The sequence below is a fragment of the Gopherus evgoodei genome, chromosome 5, assembly GCF_007399415.2.
Source record: "Gopherus evgoodei ecotype Sinaloan lineage chromosome 5, rGopEvg1_v1.p, whole genome shotgun sequence".
NCBI classification, from domain to species: Eukaryota; Metazoa; Chordata; order Testudines; family Testudinidae; genus Gopherus; species Gopherus evgoodei.
In genome coordinates this window covers 36,673,659-36,697,218 of record NC_044326.1, presented here as the reverse complement: position 1 = coordinate 36,697,218, position 23,560 = coordinate 36,673,659, and the positions used below count along the sequence as shown (strand labels likewise).

The following is a 23,560-nucleotide window of genomic DNA, read 5'->3' as shown; positions in this document are numbered from 1 at the left end:
GGAAGCAGAACCTGCAAGTTGAGTAAGCAATATGACTTTGTGGAGAAGTGCATTCTCTGTTGCAATGCCACCTATGTAGTGCAACTCACTAAGACCATCTGATTAGGGTCCAATGCTGGGTGAGAAAAGTGGGATTTCAAATTTTTATATTTATATTCTGACCAGATCAGTTATTAAAATTTCATTTACTTATTTATATTACAGTAGCAATTGCAGACCGCAATCTAGATCAGGATCTTATTGTACAAGAGGCTGTACTATTCAAAGAAAGGAAAAGTTCCTGCCCCTAACTAATCACAATCTAAGGCCTTCTCTACACACACACTTTTTTCTGAGTTAAATCAGTGCAACTCCCTTGCAGAGACTCTCTTATTTCAGTTTAAGAGTCTCATGTGGTGTTACTGTGGCTTTAAGAGAATGAATAGAATCTCCAGTGTGTGGGAGCTGACAGTGAGGGGAAGAAGTTGGGTTTAGGTTAGACTGATAGATGGATCTGAGTTAAGATGCCCTGTATATATGTTAGCTATGTACCTAATAAAGTCTATAGTTGAGGTGCTAGCAATGAAAGATGTTAAAAAACCACCGACAGTAAAAGTTATAGAGAACTGAAAAACAAGTTTGATTGAACTAAGATGGATCAATTAAGAATTCCCACATTTCTAAAAATGTTGAGAAATGCTGTGGAAAACTGGAAAAGGTTTCGACAAGTATTTGATTGATTTATGAGGACATAGGGATCTAATCATAAAGATGAACAAAAGACTGCCATCTTTTTTAATATTGCAGGTACTGAAGGAATTTCATTATATAATTCATTTGAGCTTAATGTTCGAGAATGAGCTCACTGAGTTTGTCTTAAAAAAATGTAAGGAATACTATTTACCAAAAAGAAATGAAACATTCAAAAGATTTCGATTTCACTCAAGAAATCAAAAGTAAGAAGAGACTTCTGCATCATTTTTAACAGATCTAAAGATAAGTCAGAAACGTAATTTCCAAGACTCTGAGTCAATGATAAGCAGTCAAATTGTGATGGGTATAATAGATATCAGTGGAAGAAAAAGACTGTTAGAAGAGCCAGATCTGAATCTGGAAAAAGCAGTGAGAATTTGCCAAACTGCTGAACTTAATCAACAATAATTTTACATTTTAGAAAGAAAACACACTGATGTGAATATACACTTAATAAGAAAAAGTCTATGAAGGGAAACAGTGAAAATATTAAAGTTGAAAATATGAGCATATGAAAGAATGTTCTAAATATGGAAGACAATACCAATCTAAATAACAGCCAGCATACAGTCAAACCTGTCATATCTGCAAGAAACAAAATTCTTTTGCAAAAATTTGTAAACAAAAGTTGAAAAAATTAGAAATATACACTTAGTTCAAAATTCAAAAGTCTCAGAAGATGCTGAATAAGGAATACAGAGTTTATAGTACACATGAAGACAATTTGTTTCTGGGTATGCTGAAACAGAGTCATTTTGTGAATTACAAGAAGGACTGGACAGTACACTATCTGCTAATGGTACATTTATTTCCTATGTAATAGATATAGGTGCACAAGCTAAGATAACTTAAGAAATTACAAAATATCTAAAAGTAAAAACTTGTATTAAGAGAACTACATATTTATTTGAAAACTTACAGTGGTGAAAAATTCTTGTTTTGGGTATTTGTGAATTACAAGTCATAGTTAAAGATAATTTAGAAAATATAAGTTTTTTGTAGTAGTTAAGGGACTAGTTATTTTTATTTTAGGTTTAGAAACATGTTTAGCACTGGTAGAATTCAAACTACTCAGGATTCTGAAACACTGAAAATATAATATCAATTTACAGAGTTATTCACTAGCATTGGTTAATTAGTTACAATGCATAAAATAGAGTTAAATGAAACAAAGAAACCAATCATACATGCAACTACAAAAATACTCTTAGCTTTAAGAAATAGAGTACACAAGGAATTGGAAAGGTTAGTTAATTTAAATATAATTAAGAGTGTGAGAGCCAGTTGAGTGGGTGAATTCATTAGTAATAGTAGAAAACAAAGATAGATTCTGATGGTTATGTTTAGATTCCAAAGACTTAATTTAATATGTTAAAAGAGAACATTTTAAAATATCTACCATGGAAGAAATATTTGGACAAATATCAGGAACAAAATACTGTACTTTTCTTCTTTAGATGCTTTGAATAGATTTTGACAAATAGTACTGGAGTAAGAAAGTCAATTGCTATGCACATTTAATACATCTTTTGGATGTTATGTTTTAAAAGATCACTTTTTGAATTATGTTCATCTCCTGAGGCATTTCACAAAGCAATACAAAACATTTTTGAAAATATATATGGCATACAAGTGTACATAGATGATATAATAATATGGGGAAGAACTTTCCAAGACACACCTTATATTGGAGTGTTCACACCAGGTAGTTCCACTGATTTAACTAAGTTTCTCAACTTTTTTAATTGGTATCATTTTCTTGTTTAGACAGGGTCTAATTAGATAAGACAAAAAGTATTATCATCCACATTTTACAGATCGCAAACTGAAGCACAGAGAGATTAAGTGAGTTGCCCAAGGCCACATAAGTCTGTGGTAGAACCAGGAATTGATCCCCAATATCCCGAGTCAATCCCCAAACCAGCCTCACTTTGTACACTTCCAGATGAAAGTTATAGATTTTGTTGAAACCAATGTGTGACCTTGTATAGGTACTGCCTCTACTTAAAGAAACTATTTCTAAGCATATAAATCTAAAATCAAGCCTGAGAGAACAAACTATTAACTCTCTAAGCTGCTATCTTTTTAAAATACAAATACTTTTTGGGGTTATAGGTCCATGTTTGTTTACTGTAAGCCCAAATTTTGACTGCCTATACTAAATAGAGCTGCCTTTTCTACAACTGTGTTATTTCAGTCCCCTCAAGTCCATGGACAGGTGAATGTCATATCATGGCATTTTTCAAATGGAAAAGAGGATGCTACCCTCTATGTCCTGACCAATATTTCTTTTCTCACTACAAACAGGTTCTAAAGTCCAAAGCTTTGTATGCACAAATGGTCACAGTCACAGCAATACTAATATATAATTTACTGACTAACATCTTTTGCCTTATGCATGGAAAGCAATGTGAACAGGTATTGTTTGTATCTAACTGGTACCAAGGACACAAGTCTCTTTTACATATGCTGCTTAGCAGACTGTCAGTGTTCAGTGAACAACATAAAGGGCTCCATGCACTCAGCAGCACAATGGACCCAAATTCTGCTGCAGGTACTCTTCAGTTCCACAGCAGGTAACACATACCTGCACTGAAATATTAATTATGTTAATTTGCTGATTTTTCATAAGGTATAGCTGACGTGAAGTAACATCTTCTACGGGATCTCTAGATAAGGGCAGAAGTTTCCCAGTAAGGCTGAATGTTGAGAATCCCTATACAAACAACACTCAGCTTCTGGAGACAGTATATGATAGTTGGGTAAAGCCCCACCCCTTATGGGCCCCAGCTTCTGCCACACTTCTAAGGGGGGCCCTGTGCCACTGACACTCCAGTGGGCATTGGGGTTACTGGTGGAGATGCAATAGTTATTGGTGGGTTATCCTGTGTTGTGTGCTTAGGGCCCCAAAGATTGCCTTAATCCAACTCTTAAAAAACAAACAAACAAACAAACAAAAACGAGGAGTCCTTGTGGCACCTTAGAGACTAACAAATATACATGGGCATAAGCTTTCACGGGCTAAAATCCACTTCATCAGACGCATACCTGCCTATGGTATTTTCCGTTCCATGCATCTGATGAAGTGGGTTCTAGCCCATGAAAGCTTACGCCCAAACACATTTGTTAGTCTCTAAGGTGCCACAAAGATTCCTCAGTTTTTTGCTGATACAGACTAACACAGCTACCCCTCTGAAACCTTAATCCATCTCTGCATACTTTGCACCTTGGCCAGACAGAGATCAGACCAACAGTAGCAGTTCCTCAGCTTGGCCCTGGGCTGCCACAACCTTTCCTCCACAGTTTCTGCACCTCCACTGCACACTTTGCATCCTTGGTGGGACAGAGTTCTGTCCAGTTCAAGTGGCTTGTTTGCAAAATCCCTGCCTATCACATTCTCTCCCCAGGGAATACACCTTTAATGTTAGGCAAGGGTGGTCTTGACAAGGCAGGACAGCTGTTGTATCACATGCTGGCTCCTGCTTTTATGGCAGTAAGGTGGAACGATGTGCTGTTTAGGTTATTCACTGCCTCTTGTGAACACAAAAAATTCTCCATGCTGGATGTCTGACTCAGATTGACTTTTTTGGGAAAACTTCAACCAAAATGGTTCAGCCATATCTGAGAACAAGACTAGAAATGATCCTGTTTGCTCCTGTTAAATTCTGTCAACCCTTTCTTTTAACGGCTCTCGCACCCCAAGGTTTTGGAACAGGGACCTGAAATTTGGCAGGGGTTAACATTTGTGCCAAGGATGTGACTTTTGCCATCCATGTGAAAAAAGCCCAATTTCAGCCAAGAAGTGGGGAGAGGCAAGAAACAGATTGGACAAGCCACCCATGCAGGGAGATTGGGACTGGGAGCCAACGCGGACGAGGAACTTGTGAGTGAGAGGGAGGAAGAAGGAACTGGGTGGTTGGGGGGTTAGACTGGGACTGGTGGGCAAGAAAACTGGGACTGGGAGTCTGGAGGGGTAAGACTAGGACTTGCTGAACAAGGACACTAAGTTTGGGATCAAAAGCCTGAAGAGTGATGACTAGGACTGGCTAGGTGAGAAGAACATGAATGGAACTAGGAGTCAGGGTAGGGAGAAGGCAGAACTGGGACAGGGTCAGGTTGAAGGGGACATGACATATGGGGTAATGCTTGAGTGGAATGGGCAGAAGAGACCATGCAGACTAGAATACACTTGTCTCCATGGAACCCAAGATTCTTGATTCTCACCATTCCCCCTCTGCTGTCCACGACTATCTGTGAAACCTACTAGCAATGTGTACCACTCCCTTTGGATCAGTGGTACCCAAAATTTTCCTCCCACATCCTTCTTCCCCTTTACCAGTAACGGCATGTGTCCACACACACACACACACTGGGCTGGGAGCTGAGTCACAGCTGGGCTGGGGGCCACAGCCTGGAGTGGAGCCATCAGCTGAACCACAGCCGGCGACTGAGAGTAGGAGCCAGGGGCCAAGTTGCAGCCAGGGTCAGGGGCCAGGAGCGGAGCTAGGGGCAGAGGGGGGATGGGTGGCGCTTCTTCCATGTCGCCCTGTGGGGCTGGCCCGTGCCCAGCCACACCAACCGGACATTCCTCTGCACCCTCCTAGGGGGGTGTGCCCCCTAGTGTGGAGACCACTACTCTAGCCAGAGAGGACAAGAACCTTCTACTGCATCGGTTACTCTGTTAGCACAAAGTGTAAAGGTCTGTGTTAGTTTTAAAGGTTCCAACCCTGCTCAGGAACCACGTGGGTATCAATATGGTACCGTGTGACTGCATTTCTACTTTTTCAGTCTGCATTTTGAAAAACCTAGGAAATTACACACAAGAACTATGTAAAACACATTAAGGTTGCGATGTCAAGTTCCAAAATTAGGAAATGCCAACACTAAAGTTGCCTGTGCAAAATCCTTAAATCAACAAATCATACCTGTTTTTACTATTCATTCACCACTCCGTTCGTAACAAGCCTAATTCAAACGTCTGTATCACTGAATTTTGACTAAAATTCTCAAGCAGCATTTTTCTTACTTTGTCTATTTGTAATTTTTGATGAAAATATTTCTTCTTCAGTTTGCATGTGCATGGCGAAATCAACATTTAGTGATTAAAAAAACTAATTCTTTCAAGCCCACATATAATGCTAAGTATGCTGAAAAATCAGGTCCCGGGGTCTCAAGTTGGGCACCCAATATTAGTGGGATACCTCAGGCCCAAACTTTTGACAACAATGAAATATAAAAAGATTAAGTTGCACTGAGGTGCCATGTATGAATGAGTGCAACAAAGTTTGTGTCAAAGAGAAAACAGGTCCTAAACAGATCAAGAGCAGACACTTGCACTTGATTCCTCAGCAGAAAACTGGGTGAAGAAGTGTGTAATTCACTGACATCCTCAAACATCATGGTGATGAGCATGGTAATAAGTAGCTAGAGTAGATGGATTCTTAGCCTGACTTCTGGGTCAGGTAGCTGAAGATAACTTTTTAACCTTATTTTCTTACCATGTATCTGCATGGCTCAGGTGAAGTAAACAAAGGGAGGGAAAAAAACTGCTTGATGGACAGGAAATAGCCATCATGAGTTCATGCTTGCTATACAAACTTTCTTGTTATTACCACCAAGAAGCACTCCTTCAGTGCTAACATTTGTGAAAACACTAGAGTAGACAAGGCCCAAACATTTTTTACTTACGTGTCATATAACCTTCTGAACAGCGTTAGATGATGGGGATAACAGTGACTGAGTTTTGCCTACACTAGTGTTGGGCAAGGAGGTTTACCAAGCCCTGCATTGTATGATATCACATTTACCATATGGCACAGTTTTCAAAACTATTTTAAAGTTTTGTTTCATACTAACTAAGACCTGTCAATCTGGGCCTTTTAACTACCATTTGAGAGTCCCAGTCGAAGGAAAACAGCAGAGAAGAGAAGAGAAGAGATTCAGATACCAAGATGATCTGACTTTGCAACGTTATTGTGGCAATGTCAAGTGGAAACTGTAGGAGCAGACTAGCTCCCTTCAAAAGATGAGAAACAGTTTGTATGACATCAACAACTGTTTAGAGCAACCAACACAAAGGCATACGCCCCTAAGTTTAGTTATAAATTAACTAAAACCTTGAGAAAGTTATTTTAAGTAAAAATGAACAATTTTTATATTAGTTCCTGCTATCTCTCTAGCATATTGACTGCTAAAATAAAAACTGAATTTTAAAATTTAATTATGTGTCCTGATTTCAATGGTATCAGATAAGACCTTTCATGGAATCCACAATTTAGATTAATTTAAGCAGCTATTTCATTCTAAATTGTGTAGACCTAATGTAGGATATCCCACCTACTCTGCTATGAAAGTTAGCTCTGCAGTGAATAACCCCAGTATATTTACACTTTTCCTTAAATTATATTAAATGATGATTTCAGGAATTTGAAATGTTATTGTAAACATCTTCAAAGTGCAACATTAATTGTCCTTAAATCAATATTTAATTTATTCATTTATACTGCTCCAGGTTTAAGGATTAAAATGAATAAAAAATTAAATGGGTATGTTGTAATTACATTTCTCCGTGTAACTTTGAAATACTACAGGAAATAAATTTTGTCACATGTATGAATTCCAACAAGATTCCTAATTACAATGGTACCACAAATTAGTAGCTTAGCTATGGCAATCTGGACGTGACAAAAAAGTGAACACCAATGCTTAACTGCTTTTTTCGTTCCCATTCCTGCTATTCTTTCCTGTCACAGAGCTGGAATAGTACCCCAGTGATGAGATACCATTAACAACATCTATTTTCACTTGTTTTAGCATATCCAGAATTCCTTGGACTCTCATGTGTACAAGTCCTAGTTCTCTGATACATAGATACAGTAAGACTTCCCGAGAGACTAAGACTAATTTTGAACAGAAGAATGACTCCCGTAAAGTTTCCTGGCTGATGAACAGGAGCTGAAATATACTGTCACTTTATATTTTAAACATTATAATGTATAGGAAGTCATACAGTAGAAACCACAGAACAAAATTCACACATGTAGCCTACTAAGCTAATAAGCCCCAACAAATGCCTGATAAAGGCACAGTTAAAAATGAGAAAACAGCTCATCTTACTAGAAACAAAAATGAAAAAACACAAAATATAACAATGCAGAAATTCTGAAGTAAAATAGAACAAAATGTCTTGTCTTCCCTCAAAGGAACCAGAAACATATTATAGCAAATATCTAGACCTCTTTTTAAAATATATGCTGTCAGTCAAACTAAATTAAGGGGTTTGATGCAGAAATTACTGGGTTACTAATTTCTTTGGCCTGTGTTATTAAAGAGATCAGACTGGATTATGTAAAATATTTTCTTCTGGCTGTAAAAAATCTCTGAATATCCTTGTGAAGAGAATTCAAAAGGAAAAAGCCCTGCTTCCTTCCCAGAAGCTGAGTTGGCCAAAACATGGAAATCCCTTCCCATGAAAAATTTGTTTTTTTCTAAAGAAAAAAATTGCCCTAAACTACTACAAAATGTCAAAAAAACAGAATTACTCACTGGAAATTTTTTTTTTTTAAATCCATTCTGGGAGAACCAAAACTATTTTTTTTTTTTGGCCACCTGCCTGGAAAATTCAACTGTCTTAACAAGGGGGTGTGTGTGTGTGTGCGCTCTCATCAATTTCATGGGTGGAGGCAGAGCAATGGGGTCTCTGCCACACCAACTCTAAGGGACAGCTTTTGTCAACTTCACTTGCAGAATGTGAAATTGACAAGAGCCTTCCAGGCAGGCAGTAATTTTAATTTTCCCCAATGGGAAAAAAACAGAAATTTTTGGCAAAATTTAAATTTTCTAAAAAATGACATTCTTGTAAGAAAAAAACATGCTGATGAAAAATGTGCAATCAGCTCTACACAGAAAGCATGAAGCAGATGTTCAAAAAGGCACAGAAAATGACTGGTACTATTTCTGCCCACAAAATTTTCATCCACAAAATTGAACAGAAGAAAATTTTGCAATCAAACTTCAGGCACAAATCAGGTCAAATTAGGGACAAATTAGGTTCAATCAAAAGCACATTTCACTTCACTATAAAAGCCACTGAATTGTGAAATGAACTCTTGTTTTAACTGTAAAAATCTCAAATCAGTGACGCATTAAAACTTGGTTAGTATTGCAGGGATGGTCTATACTACAGAACATCTTTAGAGGGTTCAAACAACTTTTCATGAGCCAAAGAGATTTTTGCAATATTTCAGACAGATGCTTAGAGAGGGCATTAACCTTTATATTGAAATTGTAGCATCACAGAATATCAGGGTTGGAAGGGACCTCAATAGGTCATCTAGTCCAACCCCCTGCTCAAAAGCAGGACCAATCCTCATGCAGATTTTTGCCCCAGATCCCTAAATGGCCCCCTCAAGGATTGAACTCAAAACCCTGGGTTTAGCAGGCCAATGCTCCAGATTTGGGGTGAGGAGAAAACTTCCCTTGAGAAAGGTTATCCTGTTGCCTAGTGCAAGGTTTCTTGCACCTTCTTCTAAAGCATTTGGCACTGGCAACTGTCAGAAATAAGATACTAGACTTACATGATCCAATATGAAAATTCTTAAATGTATTTATCAAGTGAATATTCTCACACTTTTAGATGTCACTCAAGTGCACTGAGTAGGGGACTGATTCCACTCTACTCAGGAGTTACAGAAGGTGAGCCCTGTGAATTGTGTGCTCATTACTGGAGCAAGGCAGCTAAAAGAACCAGACCCTACGTGGAGGTCATAGAGATAAAGAAGGCATTGGTTTTAACTGCTAGAGGAGAGTAACGCTTGAAAGACAGAGAACCTTGAACAGGACTCTAGATTTTCATAAAAACCAGTGGAGGAGTTTTGATACTTCCTTCTTTGTTGATCCCCATAGAGTGTAAGAGAATTTCTGGCGTCTGCCAGAGCAGTAAGGATAAGCAGGAGGGCAACTTCGGAGACTTGGGAGCATGATAATAGAGCATTTTTTTGCTCATTTCTGCAAATGGGTAGTACACTGAGGGTCCTTAAAGGGAAACTATGGGGAATGGCATTGAAATGAACTTTGGGTGACGTTCTGGTTAGTGCTTTAGCATACAACATGACTTTTAATCCTTCATTTAAAAACCAAAGTTCGCAGCTGACAGATGTGATTATTTTATAAACCATATGACACAAACATTGTAACAGTTAAATTTGAAAAAGTGAAAAAATAATAAATAACTTCAGCTTGGTTGAGGAACAGTTGGAGGGAAGTTTCCATTATTACTTTTTTAAAGGCCCTAACAAAATCAGTCTGACCACTGTACTTACATGTTTTCTCTCTCCCCACAACTCTTTGTAGGTCACTTATGGGTTTTTTTAGATTGCAAGATCTTTGGATAGGCATCATATCTTCTTGTATGTTTGTACAGCACCTAGCACAATGAGGTCTTGATCCTGACTTGGACCTACCAGTGCTACCACAATATAAACAAAACATATTTTAAAAAAGCATATATTGTGTTGCTATGTTGTTCTGAGTCCTATTCTTGTCTATTGATGACCCTTGTACCCTACATATTCATATTTGCAATGGTAAAATTCACTTTACTTATAGTATTTTTATAGATTTTGCATAAAGTATTGCTACTGGCACAAGGTTCAATTAAAAAAAAATGCAGAGAATGAAATTCACAATTGCCTGGTCAGTTTTATATTTATGAAACTTGCAAAGGAAGTAATCTTTCTTTCAGCAATTAATTGGCTTGAGCAAAAGCTGCACCTGCTAGAATCTTTATTTTTTTCCAAACAGCCATATTGGGACTCTACTTCTCCTTTACATATTTTATCTTATTTCTGGTCTCTCTCAGGTAAAATTTAATTGTCACTGAGACGAGGAGTGCCAGTTTTTTTATAAAAATGTATAATTACAGAATTACTGAATATGGGAATGCAAAGGATGTAAAATATATGGACAGAGTCCCATGAAATCCTGAAAATGTATTCAAATTAGCCTGGATGTAATAACATCATGTGGAATTAAAATTGGCTAATAATAAAGTACAATGATTCAAACTGAAAGGGAGTGGAGGTGTTAGAGAAGGGACTATCTTTTGCCATCAGAGTTCAGCTAGTTATTAAAATATGAATACTTCTGAAAATAGGAGTATACCCATTAAATTTCTGGTGATACAAAATTGGAAGAGGCTGCAAACACTAGTGAGGATAGACAAATGGTATAATGCAAAAAAAATTTAACTTGTAGTCAAGTTTTTCTACTTGCAATTCTACACCAAACACACCACTCAACACACATCACTGAAAAAGCAAATATTAAAAACCAATTTCTGCTTAACAGGACTTTTAATTAAATCAAATTTTACATATATCCTGGAGTGAAAAACTGTCTGCAAAACTAAAATCATCTTAACTCTAACAACCCTATAGAGACATCAGCCTCAAATCTTCTTCTTTTTTTTTTTTTTTTTTTTTTTTTTTTACTATAGTTCACAATTAGGGCCTGATACTGCAGAAGTTTGCATAGTCAATGGTATGTAAGATGGAGACACCCTAGGTTGTTTCAAGGATTTCAAGGACTCTAAGAAGTTTGCATATATAGTTGTTGACATCTTAAATTTGTAAATGCCAATGTACGGTGTAATGACCATAACACTGCCATCCTTTTATGTTCTCTTGATTATACTTTTCATAAGAACTTGGAAGCAATATGTAAAAATCTTAAATATGCAGTATGATCCAGACTTCAAAAGCTTAATATCTATAGACCCACTAGTTCTGTATTTACATATGTGTATACAGCAGTACTTAACACATCAGTGACTTAGGTGCTAGGGAACCATACTGACAGGAACCAAAGACAGATACATGAACCTTGAGCATCTGGGATTTCTCTATGCTGTAATTAAATTATTAATTTGAAAAGTATATATTTGCCTATGTTGTTTAAGGCTGTGAAGATCTGTGTGACCGTAAACACTGGTAAGATTGCTGTCTGCATATCATCAAAACAACTGTAATCCTCCCATGTAGTGATGTCCTCAGAAACAAAAACAAAATCTCCTAAAAGACAACCTTATCCATTCATGATTTTTTTCCATTCTGTGGGTGCATATTCATGAATGATTTTCACTGATTTAAAGCCAGAGGGACCATTGTGATCACCAAGTCCGACCTCTTGTATAACACAATAATTTCTATTAAACTCAGTGTCACAACTGTGTATTTAACCTGAGTTGTTGACTCTCAGTTTTCAATATTTGATTGTTGTCAGATGAGGTTGATTGAATTAGATATTTGATTTGTACTAGACTAGATTTTTGGTTTTCTGACAGCTGACCCAGGTGTCAAGAAGCATCAAATAACATGCAATGTGCTGTTGAGACCTTGATATGAGATCTGTATTTGAGCAGGTTGCGTCCTAGAGTTTCCCAAAGCTAAAAATCTGTAACACACAAAAGCCAGGAACTTCTGGCTTAAAAACAAACTGCCTCTAGACGCAGTTAAAAAAATTGAAGGTTATTTTTTTAGAGGCTATCCCAGGAACTAGAGAGCCATTTGAGATTTGTTGTCACTTAATATGCAAATAAACACAACCTATTAAGATGCCATATGCCCCAATATGCATATTTTGAATTTTTTTATTGAAATATTAAGGCATTTCATACTTTGTTATTCCAAATGTTGCATGAGGCATGGCACAAAAGGACAGCTGACAATCAAGTGTCTTGACACTCAATTAAATGTTCACTGGTATTACAATTTGTTCGAATTTTCTAAAATTCAGGGAATAGAAGGCACCTTCAATAGAAAAATCCTAGTTTCTAAAAAGGAAAATGTAGGTTGAATAACCAGAAAAATGTTATTATTATACTGTAGAGTATCTTCCCTAAGAGATATGGTGGAAGCTACATTTCTAGTGACATCTGATACCAAACTGGACAAAATACTAGAAACATGTATTACTGTAGGGAACAATCCTGCACTGAGAAAGAGATAGACTAGATGATTTGATGGGTCTTTTCTCTCTAATTTCTATGATTCCATAAATAAATTCTTTAGAATTTTTAAGTGCACTGGCTGCTCTCATCCTCAACCTTCCCTCTTAAGTTAACTTTTACTGATTATCAGAACTTTAGAGGCCGTTGCAGCCCAAGTCAATAAAAGCTGTGAAAATTTACAACTTCTGCTTATTAGTCTGGGTAACTTCTGAGGGAAAGGAATCTTAAAATTCCTCAGCTTGCTCACATCCTAAACATTTCAGATGCCCTTTGCTGCTTCCTCTCACTTAAGTATGGCCATGAAAGTTGTCTCTGTGTCATTTCCTCAATAAAAATGCTGCTGGAGAAGCTCAATTCTATGCAGAAATCACTGAAAATTATACAGATCCACTGTACCACAGTAATGAACATTTTTTAAAGGGCTCATTTGTTTAAAATACTCAGCAGACTCTCTCCAAAATGAAGTTTTCTTTTTACAAAACGCCTGGTTATGCTGACAGCCTAATAAATGGTGTTGCAAAGGTACTTTGCATCTGAAGAATTGGCACTGTTCTTGGAAAAAATGATCTTGCTGTCCTCGCCCCTGCCAGTACAATTATATCATAAGCACAGCCTTTAGGGTCTGGGTCTGTCAGTCAACACAAATCTAAGAGTTCACAAGGTCACCCCTCCTGCCTCAGCCTATGCAAGGTATGCGTATACACTGACAAAATCGCTTTCAGCCACCATGACACTGCAGACATTTATTAGTTATATGCTACAAGCATTTAGAGGCTGTGATCTGGATTGGGGCCCCACTGCTCTAGTAGTCATATAAACACATTTAGAAACAGTCAAGACAAACGATAACAAATACAGACAATGTCAAAGGTACATCATTAGTTAGCCTCAGCCACTTTTAAAATGAAATGCAACATCTGCACCCATGCTCATACTGTAGGTAGCTTGCTTCATCACTGCTGACCCACTGTTTGCTGCCCAAGATACAGAAATAGATACAAGAATTAAAAAACTGCACCAACCTAATGGTATCTGAGTGACTGAAAATGAATAAAGGCATGACATTTCCTACCGCTGTGCTCCAATGTCACTTCAGCTGCTCTTCCCCCTTTGGACGGCCTAACTCCAACATGATTCTTTGGGGAGTCCAGAAGTAAAAGAATAAAACAGGTCCCCCCCTCCCCAAATCAATACACAGAAAATCCCTCAATTGTCCTTCAAAACTTTCTTAAAAACCCACCTGTTCCATGATGAATTCCATGGACCATGCACCATTATATATTTGTACGGCATGGTCCTGTACTACACCAGACTAATTCACAGACGGCAAGTCCTCAAAACAGAGAACGTGCTACTTGTTCGAAACAAGTCTCCTATTGTACAGCACTACACATACTTTTGGCACTATACCAAATAAAGCTCACATAAATACAAGAGACGAGCACTGGTTCACTTAGTCACACCCTCTCACTGGAAATCACTTGTTCAATTAGAAACTCTCTCTCCTCCTTTTCTTACCCTCTTTCATCCTCCCACAGTTCTTTCATTGCTGTCTGCTCTCTTTTCCAATCCTCACAGCAAGAAAACATAGGCAGCCACAATTGCAATGCTGCATCGTTGGTCAGTTTTAATAAGTAGGTTAACTTTTAAACAGTTTACAAGAGTAACAAGCTCACTTTTATTTATATAAGTATCACTTTGCATTTGGAAGAAAAACTCAGCTAGTAAGTTATCACAACTTTGCTACCTAACTCCAAGGAACACAAGCTACAGTCCAACCTAAAGCAGTTAGCATTTTAATCCAACTAAAACTCATGCAATTCTGCCACAAGGATAAATAAATTAACCAAGAAAGCCAGTATGATAACTTGTCTAAGGACAATAATGCGCCTGACCATAAATCTGACGATATTTTTCATGTATTCAAATGGTACGTAGTTATCTGCTGTTATAGGCTGCACTATTCCAATTATCTCAGATCTATGAAAGATTAATATAAATACAGAAAACCAAAATTTAACATGTTTATTCTAACACACTATAAAAGGAATAATTTTATCTTTTATCAGAAGAGCTACTGCATTTTGTATTAACCCTTCATGAATTAACAAGGTTGACTGAAAAGCTCAGTGCAAACTGCAGACTTTCAGACACTTACCTCAGCAACTGAAAGAGATATCAGCTTGAAAAAATCGGCATGCCAAGAGAATCTCAGTCCCTAAAACACAATATAATTTGGCTCAGCTATTATGATTACACTGGGAATGTTCAATGTAAGGCTCTAGTCTGAAATATCTTTATCTACCAAAAAAGGGATGAAACTGAGATAGCAAGAGGTAAAATATACACAAGTAGTTCAGAAAACTAGCCATTGAAATGATCAGTGAATTTAACAGGTGGTCATACTCTGGAGTGATATCATAGTGTTACGTATTTAATGCATCTCATGACTGCTACCTAATTTGCTCAACTTACAAGTTGATGTTTTTTCTAACTGCCAGCCCTGTAAACTTCCTCTGGGACCTCAATGTCAAGTTCTGTTCTCTCTTGAGGCCTGGTCCACATTTAAAAGTTAGGTTGACATTGTTACAGTACTCAGGGGTGTGAAAAATTTACATTCCTGAATGCTGTAGCTATGCTGACCTAATCACCAGTGTAGATGCAGACAGTTCAATGGAAGAATGCTTCTATTAACCTAGCTACTTGGAGAGGTCGAAAACCCCATTCCATCATTGTAAGAACTGTCTACACTACAGCACCTAAGTGGAATAGCTACAGTGGCATAGCAGTACTACTGTAGCACCTATAATGTAAATGTGACCTGATCCACATATCACAATCAGTAAGAGATTTTGCAACTGAATTTAGTTATTTCTCAGAAGATAATCCTGCTCACTCTCCCAAAGCTGTACTAGTTCTACAGTGCTAGCCAGAGTAAAAACTTATTTTTCAGCTGATGAAACTGTGAATATAAAGAAGCAGAGAGACTGAGTCAGAAGGACCATTTTTTACAGTTGTTTTCTGACCAAAAATGCATAGTGGAGTTCAGACTATAGCAGCAATTTCTAAATTGCAGCAGGAGTTAATTTAAATTAAATAAACCTTCTCAATACATTATATGTTTACTTCTGTTGTTAGACTACTTAAACATCATAAACTGAAAGAAGTTAGAAATGAAAGAAACCTACTATTTGGCTATTTAGGCAACTTTCCTGCCAGCCTGGGATTGGTTGTTCTCTACAGTGTAATATGAGGTTTTGTTCTATCTTGTTTTCAATGTCCGAACCGTTCCTGTTCTTAACTATACCTTCCATCCCTGAAGTGGAAGACAGTAATAGACTTTAATCTTATACTCACATGGAAGGTGTCTCATACGAATCACATAAAATCCTGAGCCATAATGAATTTCTTTTAACTGCCATCATTCCACGCAATGCTAGTACTACACACTATAAAGAGAAACTATGAGTGACCCAACAAGGAAGTGGTAAAGGACTAAACTGAGCTTGCAATAGTGTCATTACCAAGGAGGAAGGCTCTTGCAAGACTAAACCAATCCTGCTAACCTTAAAAGGAAATAATATTTTTTTTCCTGAGCATTTCTGACCCTCTTAAACAATCTTTCAGGCTCTGGATCAAGATGCTCACAATCCACTTTTGAGAGACTTCTACCCACTGCTCAACTAAGTAGGAAAGGGTGATCATTCTTTTGTGCTCTTATGCTTACCTATGCCTTACAACAGGGAATTTCATCATCACTACTGCAACCACTATTTCCCTACCAACGGATCAGTTATAGCAAACAAAATAAAATACAGTTATTGCTACAATTTCAAAGAAAGAGAAGACAGAGAATCCTAGCAGGATCTCAAAAGAGAGACTTAATATTTGAAGGAAACAAAAAATTTGTTCAGTATTTCCACACAGTCTCTCACAACAGAGGTGGAGAAGGTGAGGGAGATCTTTCCAAGAAGAAATGATTGTAGCTACAAGTCTGCCATAAATCTTAGACTGGTGTTGCAAAAAAATGATCAATTGTTAACTAAGGCCATTTCTACGGGTGCTTCAGCAGCACAGCTATAAGCACTACAGCTATGTCGCTGTAGCACTGTAATGCAGATACTTGCTATAGCGATGGAAGGGGGGTTTCCACAGATTAGGTAATCCACCTCCCCATGAGGCGGTAACTAGGTCAACAGAAGAACACATCAGGAGTTAGGTCAGCTGAACACGTGAATTTTTCACATCTGAGTGCTGTAGTTATGGTCACCCTAACAGTAAGTGTAGACCCAGGCCTAAGATTAAAAAGGACAATGAATCCGCAGCTTTTAAGCAAGTGTCTTGTAGGAGTAAAATCTGGATAATAAAGTTTTATTCTAGAAACTAGAAGTTAGGAGTACTTTAGCTGTATTGTTTCAGTGTGTTGCTGACTTGCCTGACTAGACTCTGTTTTGCTGCTTTCCTCCAACTTTGGACAGACATTTAAAATATATGGGGATTACAGAACACAACCCTATGTGGCAGTGAAATGTGTTAACCCTTGAGATATTTACACATAGTGTAATAACGTTATATTGTTTGAGTATAACTTGGAGCTAAAGTATCACTTGTGTATCTTGCATTTATATTGAAATACTAAAACAATAACAAACAAACAACATTCTGCACTTTAAAGAAGGCAGAACTAGTCTACTAAAGACAACCACAAAAAAGGACAGCGACATCCCAGGTATACTATCTAGAAAACTTGAGAATATGTGAAAATATGATTACATAACTGATTACTCTTGCAAGTATAGTGAAGTCTTAAATTCTCTCTGTGATGGAGGTACAATTAAACTATCAAGGTGGAAATACAACTCTATTTTTTAAAAGTACCTTCCTGAGAAAGTTCCTCCCCACCACCTTGCAAGAGCCAGTACTGCAAACTCAAACTGAAATTTCAGAGACAAGCTGTGTTCCTTCTGGCTCATCCATCATTAAGTCTAATAGAGATCTTGCAGCTGGAATTCAATTAACAATTCTATTTATGATGCGTGAGTCAAAGCAGAATCTAGATCATTCTCCTACAGGTGTGGGAAACAGTTTCAAATATTTTTGTCACCAAGGTAAGATAGACAGAGAGACTGACTACACCGAGAGAATATAACTGTTGAGTATGAAGGTATCATTTTCATACGCTGTCACTCTTCTGACTATAACCATATGTGAAAGGACACCAAACCCTTTGCAAGTTAAAGCAAGAGGGACATGACATTCTTTCTACTTAGAATTCTTCAAAAGTAGAACCATTTAATAAAATAATTAACTTCAACTTAGTAGTCAATCAATAATTCTGCTTTTTCCAAATCCAAATACTGATGTCCAAAACACCTCTTTAAAAATAAAAATAAAAAAAATTGAACAGGTTACTCTATTTACATACAATTTTATCAAGTTTCAGTGGAAAGACCAATAAGACTGTGTTGGGGAGAGATATTATGACCATTTTAGAATCACTGCTCTAAGTAACTTTTGGAATCCTCTTACTCTCCCCTATCATGCTGTAGGTAAGGACATAAAACAGAAAAAACACTTCCCCAGCAGAAATAAAAATCTTATTACCATTGATAACCAACATGTGGGGAGTGGGTTTATTCTGAAAATTATCCTGAAGAAAGACTTATCTCAATCTTTTCTTCTTCCCTGACAAATTGACACATGAAAAAACCTGACGTTCCAATATCAACCTGTCTGGGACTATGCGGGTGCTTGAAAGGTAAGCCCTTGAAACATGTAGTAAAATAATCAGACACCAGTGAGGAAAGCTCTATTACAAAAGAAAGCTTCTGTGTACCACATGAGGCTGTGTACATAACCAACAATAGAGGGGAAGAGGACATTCCAAAAAATTGTTTTCTTTCAATTCTGTTTGTAACCCCTCTACTCCCTACCCCATCACATTATTTTTGGACAAGACAGTCATACTCTTCATTTTGCGTTTGAAAACCTTTTTGAAGCAAGCGGGTGTACGATGTTTATATCTCCCTCTCCCTTTTATTTCCTGTTTCCCCCTTCAAAGGCATCACATTAATCTTCCCTTCCACCAAGGAATGGTTGCAGCTACCTCTACTACTTATTAAGGCCATTAATGCAGTAAGAAAGGATTGCTAGAGTGATAAAAGATGTTCCATGGGAGAGAGTGCTCCACCTGTTGGTCCTGAATTCAGAAAATGACAGATTATAACCATCAACAGTATTTAGGCAGAGGATGAAAATCAAGCCATAATAAACTTGTTGGTAGTTATTCAATGGGGCCATTTCCTAACTTCCCTAAAAGCATTTTCTTCTTCACTAGACAAAAGCAGTGTGAGGAAATGTGTGAATGCACAGGTTTTGCCAGTCTATTTTCTGTGTATTTTAATGAAATCATATTTAGTAACAGTAAATTTTACAAAATTATATGGTTTCTTAGATTTCAAAGTGATCAATTACATCACCCAAGACGTATGAGGTTACAGAACGTTCAATTGAGTGTCATGGTCTAGAATTAATCTTAAATAAGCAATACTATGAGACAATATACCCAATAACACACCATCCCATGAATATACAAACATCAGCAATGCATACACATGTTGGAAAAAAGTTAATGTTGAAAAGTGAGAAGAGTTACCAACTTTTTCCTGTGTATTATGGCAGCCAAGTAATTTTTATGTTTTAAAATGTCATAATTTTATAAAAATTTTAAATGACTTAAAAGTTTCATTATTTTGTTAAATTAATCTCCAGGCAAAACTAAGCCACTTCTTTCTACTCTGGCTATTTCCTAAGTGAAATCAATTCATAGAATTGAGTCTGCCCTCTGCAGAAAAGGGTTAGCAACAACTGACATATAATTTGTGTTATCAACTATTTTTATGGAGAAAATCAGACATTTACATTTTCTAAAGAGCAAAAAGATTTTTAAAGTTGAATATCTGATGCTAGATGTTTTATTAACCAGTTATTAAGGCCTCCTAGTATTTATGATTATATCATTAATTACTTTTTTAAATACACAAACCACTTGTGACAATCCATAGAATAAAGCACCACACCTAATATACTATTATGGTTAACTTGGTCAATGATGTAGGAATAAGAAGGTTACCTGCACATTTCTGAAATATGCTTTTTTATTCATATCTTAGTATTTCTATAATATATCACATGACTCAGATACACTGACATCTCAATCATACTTCAGTCAGTATCTCATGTTCTGTTCTTTTTGCTCCATTTGAATTGTAGCATCTAATACAAAATCTCAGTATAAAATAGGGGTGTGTAAAACAGCACATTTATAAATATCTCAGCTATGTATCTTGTTGTGTTTTTTAATGTCTTCTTTCTCTAAGTATATTCATCAAAATGTAATGTTTTCTTTAAAAAAATCTTATTACTTTTAAAAAGACATTAAAAGAAAAATCTAATTATTTCATCCACGGAGGAGAAACACATGTTTTCTATGGGGGATCGTCACATGAAGGAGCTCTCCAATGAACAAATGCAAAGTCATTATTGTACAAAATATATTTTTCAAAACACAAATAATTGTTGTTCAAATGTATCTCACTAGTGTCAGGAGCCTTGTTTTTCAGGTTTATCACATTTAAACACCACCTATAGGCAAATTACAGTTAAAACTTCTCCATGAACCACAGTGAAGTTCCTGCATATTACAAAGCAAACTTGAAAACAAAAATGCTTTCAATTAGAATTTTTCTTGCCTAGAATTTTTGAGCTCCCTTTGCTATCACTACAAAACTAGTGTTTTAAATGAAAATTCTACCTCACAGAGCTTAACTACTTTTGCTTAAGCATAATGGTCATAATTCTGTGTTTATTACAATACTGAGATCCCATAATGACAATCATAATATCACAAACCTAGCATTATGATTGTACTGCAAGACAAAATTAAGAGCACATAAGTAGTGTTGTAAGGACACCAATTCCTCAGTTCCGCACCCAACCTCTTTTTAAAAGTCTCATCTTCTAAAGAATATTCTCAAGCAAGGTGAATTTGTAAGAACTGTTATGACATGCCAAAGAACTGTGCAGGCCTTTTTTCAGCTGCCCCAACTCCACAATGAGGACCTAGTCTGGTACGATCTTTGAAACACTTGGAGATTGCTGAACATAGGGGGTCAGAGGAAGCTATGGTACATGGCTGATACAAGGATTCATTGGGAAAAAAATCTGGAATTGCCACTTCCCACATGATGATAGAGAGGTAGATGGTCTCTCCAAGAAAGAGCAATGAAGAAAGCAACTTCAGCAGATGCACTGAACTGGAGCCAACAACACAGCTTACCAGTTGGGAGACCTTAGATCGTCCATGAAAAAAAGTGTGGAGTTGCCGCAAAGATTCTTCTATAGCTAAGATAGATGGACAGAAATAGCGGGAATTTGTGTTTATCTGAGAAATTAAAGCTCAGATATTAGATTCCCAGTGTCTTCCTTCAGGGTGTCAATCTTTCATTGGAAATATGGATAATGTGATGTGTGTTATTGTAACTCACACACCTGAGTGCATTGTTCTGTCTCATCTAGTGGCATCGAGACCACTTAGAGAAAGAGATAAAATGAGTCTGCTCTACAGCCCTAGCTAACAGTTGGCTTTTAGTTCATGCAGTAGAGGCTCATGCACTAAGCTTCAGAGGTCCCAGGTTTGATCTCGTCCACTGACAACGGGGGTCTGTCAGCGTTACACTACGAAAATGGCATGAAGAAGGGCCATGGTCACACCAAGAAAAGACTGTCTTATCTAACCCACAAGGGAAACCCTCTGTAGTCAACAAGTAATGCTGACAAATTACTCTCTAGATTGATGATGAAAAAGAATTCAGAAAGTCCATTTTGAACTGGTTTAATTAGACTCATAGACTTTAAGGTCAGAAGGGATCACTGTGATCTAGTCTGGCCTCCTGCATATTGCCAGCCATAGAACTTCATCCACTCCTGAAACAGACTCCAAACCTCTGGCAGAGTTACCGAAGTCCTCAAATCATGATTTAAGGACTTTCAGTTTTTTTGTTTGTTTGTTTGTTTTGTTTTTTTAAACTTCACATAATTTTAATCCAGACAAAATACAGCTTAACACGCCCTCTCCCGCCGTAATATTCTTTCATCATCTGTCTGTTTGGGCAGAATTAGAGACCCCGGCTCCCTGTCTGCATGCAAACCATTGGGAAAAACAAGGAAAAAACAAGAAAATCCCCCACTTCATCGCACCATGTTTAATGGAAACCACAGAAAGCTGATCTCTCTGAGATACTGTTTAACCCACACAGATTTTAAGTATTGCTATCACTTCTGTTTGGGGAACTTTCCTGTTTCCTCAGCAGTGTATAACTGCAATTCATAGAAAGGCATGCAACTGTTGGGGAAATGAGAGGGGACTGGTTACCGTGGCTGAACGCTTGGCGCCCTACACCGTTAGTGGGATCTTTCCTCCGGATCACTCCATTCAAAGTACCATCACAAATTGGGTTTGGATGTAGGTGCTGGAACCGGTGAGGGGGGGCTACTGCACCCCCTGGCTTGAAGTGCTTTTCATTATATACAGGGTTTACAGACTAGGTCAATGGCTCTCAGCCCCCACACTATACAAATTGTTCCAGGACCCTAGGTTTGGAACAGCCTTCTTTGGGCATGCATCTATTGGGTGTCTGGGAAGTGGGCGGGCGAAGCCCACCCACTGCTAAAGGATACCCCCTCCAGCCTAAGGGGAGGACCCACAGGACCACAGGACCCACCGATTTCGGGGGACAACTTATAAAAAAACAGGGACAGGAGTGCGGTCAAAGGGTCATAAGAAGGGAACCTGACAGGGACACCGAGCAGGGAACCCTGGACAGCGCCCACTGCTCCTCAAAGGCGTCAAGGGAGCCAGTGGATGCCACCCAGAGGAACTCCACCTGAATACGTGAACGGACGATGGATCAGAAACAAGCCCCACAGTCACCGGAGCCTCCATCGGCCAACCTCCTCTCCCTGGTTGTATAGATGGCCATTTTAGACAGGGTAAGGAGGAGGTTGACCAGGAGGTCCCGGGACTTTGTGGGGCCACAGACAGGGAGTGTGTAGAGAAGGAGGTGAGGGGAAAAGTGCAGCCAGAAACGCAACAGGAGATTGGTGAGGAGCCGGTATAGGGGCTGCAACCTGGCGCACTCTAAGTAGACGTGCGCTAGGGTCTCCCTCACGCTGCGGAAGGGGCAGGTGTCTGGGACAGGGGTAAACCGTACCAAGTACACGCCCGTGCTCTCGGCACCGTGGAGGAGCCGCCAACTGATTTCCCTGGCGGGCCTCGGGACCAGGGTAGAGTATAGGCTGGCACACCGGGGCTCCTCACCCTCCGAGGGTGAGGAAGTGGACTTCCAGTTACAAAGAATTCACCATTTAAACTAGTTTAAATGTGCAAGCGATTCATGTCCCATGCTACAAAGGAAGGCGAAACCCCCCCAGGATTTCTGCCAATCTGTCCATGGGGAAAATTTCTTCCTGACCCCAAATATGGCAATCAAATAAAAGGGAGTATTTCTTCACACAGCACAGAGTCAACCTGTGGAACTCTTTGCCAGAATATGTTGTAAAAGCCAAGACCATAACAGGGTTCAAAGAAAGAACTAAATTCATGGATGATAGGTCCATCAATGGCTACTAATCAGGATGGACAGGGATGGTGTCCATAGCCTCTGTTTGCCAGAAGCTGGGAATGAGAGACAGGGGATGGATCACTTGATAATTACCTGTTTTGTTCAATCCCTCTGGGGCACCTGGCATTGGCCACTGTTG

The 23,560-nt window shown here is 38.1% G+C and overlaps 1 protein-coding gene across 4 annotated transcripts in view; it reads right to left on the bottom strand.

Moving 5' to 3' along the window:
• RBPJ (recombination signal binding protein for immunoglobulin kappa J region) overlaps positions 1–23,560 on the bottom strand; it is an 83,446-nt gene that overhangs the window by 36,633 nt on the left and 23,253 nt on the right. Inside the window, exon 1 of one of the 4 annotated variants that reach the window (XM_030563115.1) lies at positions 23,515–23,546. The exons of 1 other annotated variant lie outside the window; for it this stretch is intronic. Coding sequence is in view for 1 of the 3 variants with exons in the window: in XM_030563113.1 (XP_030418973.1) it covers positions 16,097–16,098 (2 nt within the window). In the remaining 2 variants the exon portion in view is untranslated. Of the gene's footprint in view, positions 1–14,897; positions 14,958–16,096; positions 16,122–23,514; positions 23,547–23,560 lie in introns of those variants that run through there. 2 more of the 4 variants (XM_030563113.1, XM_030563114.1) reach the window with 2 other exon arrangements.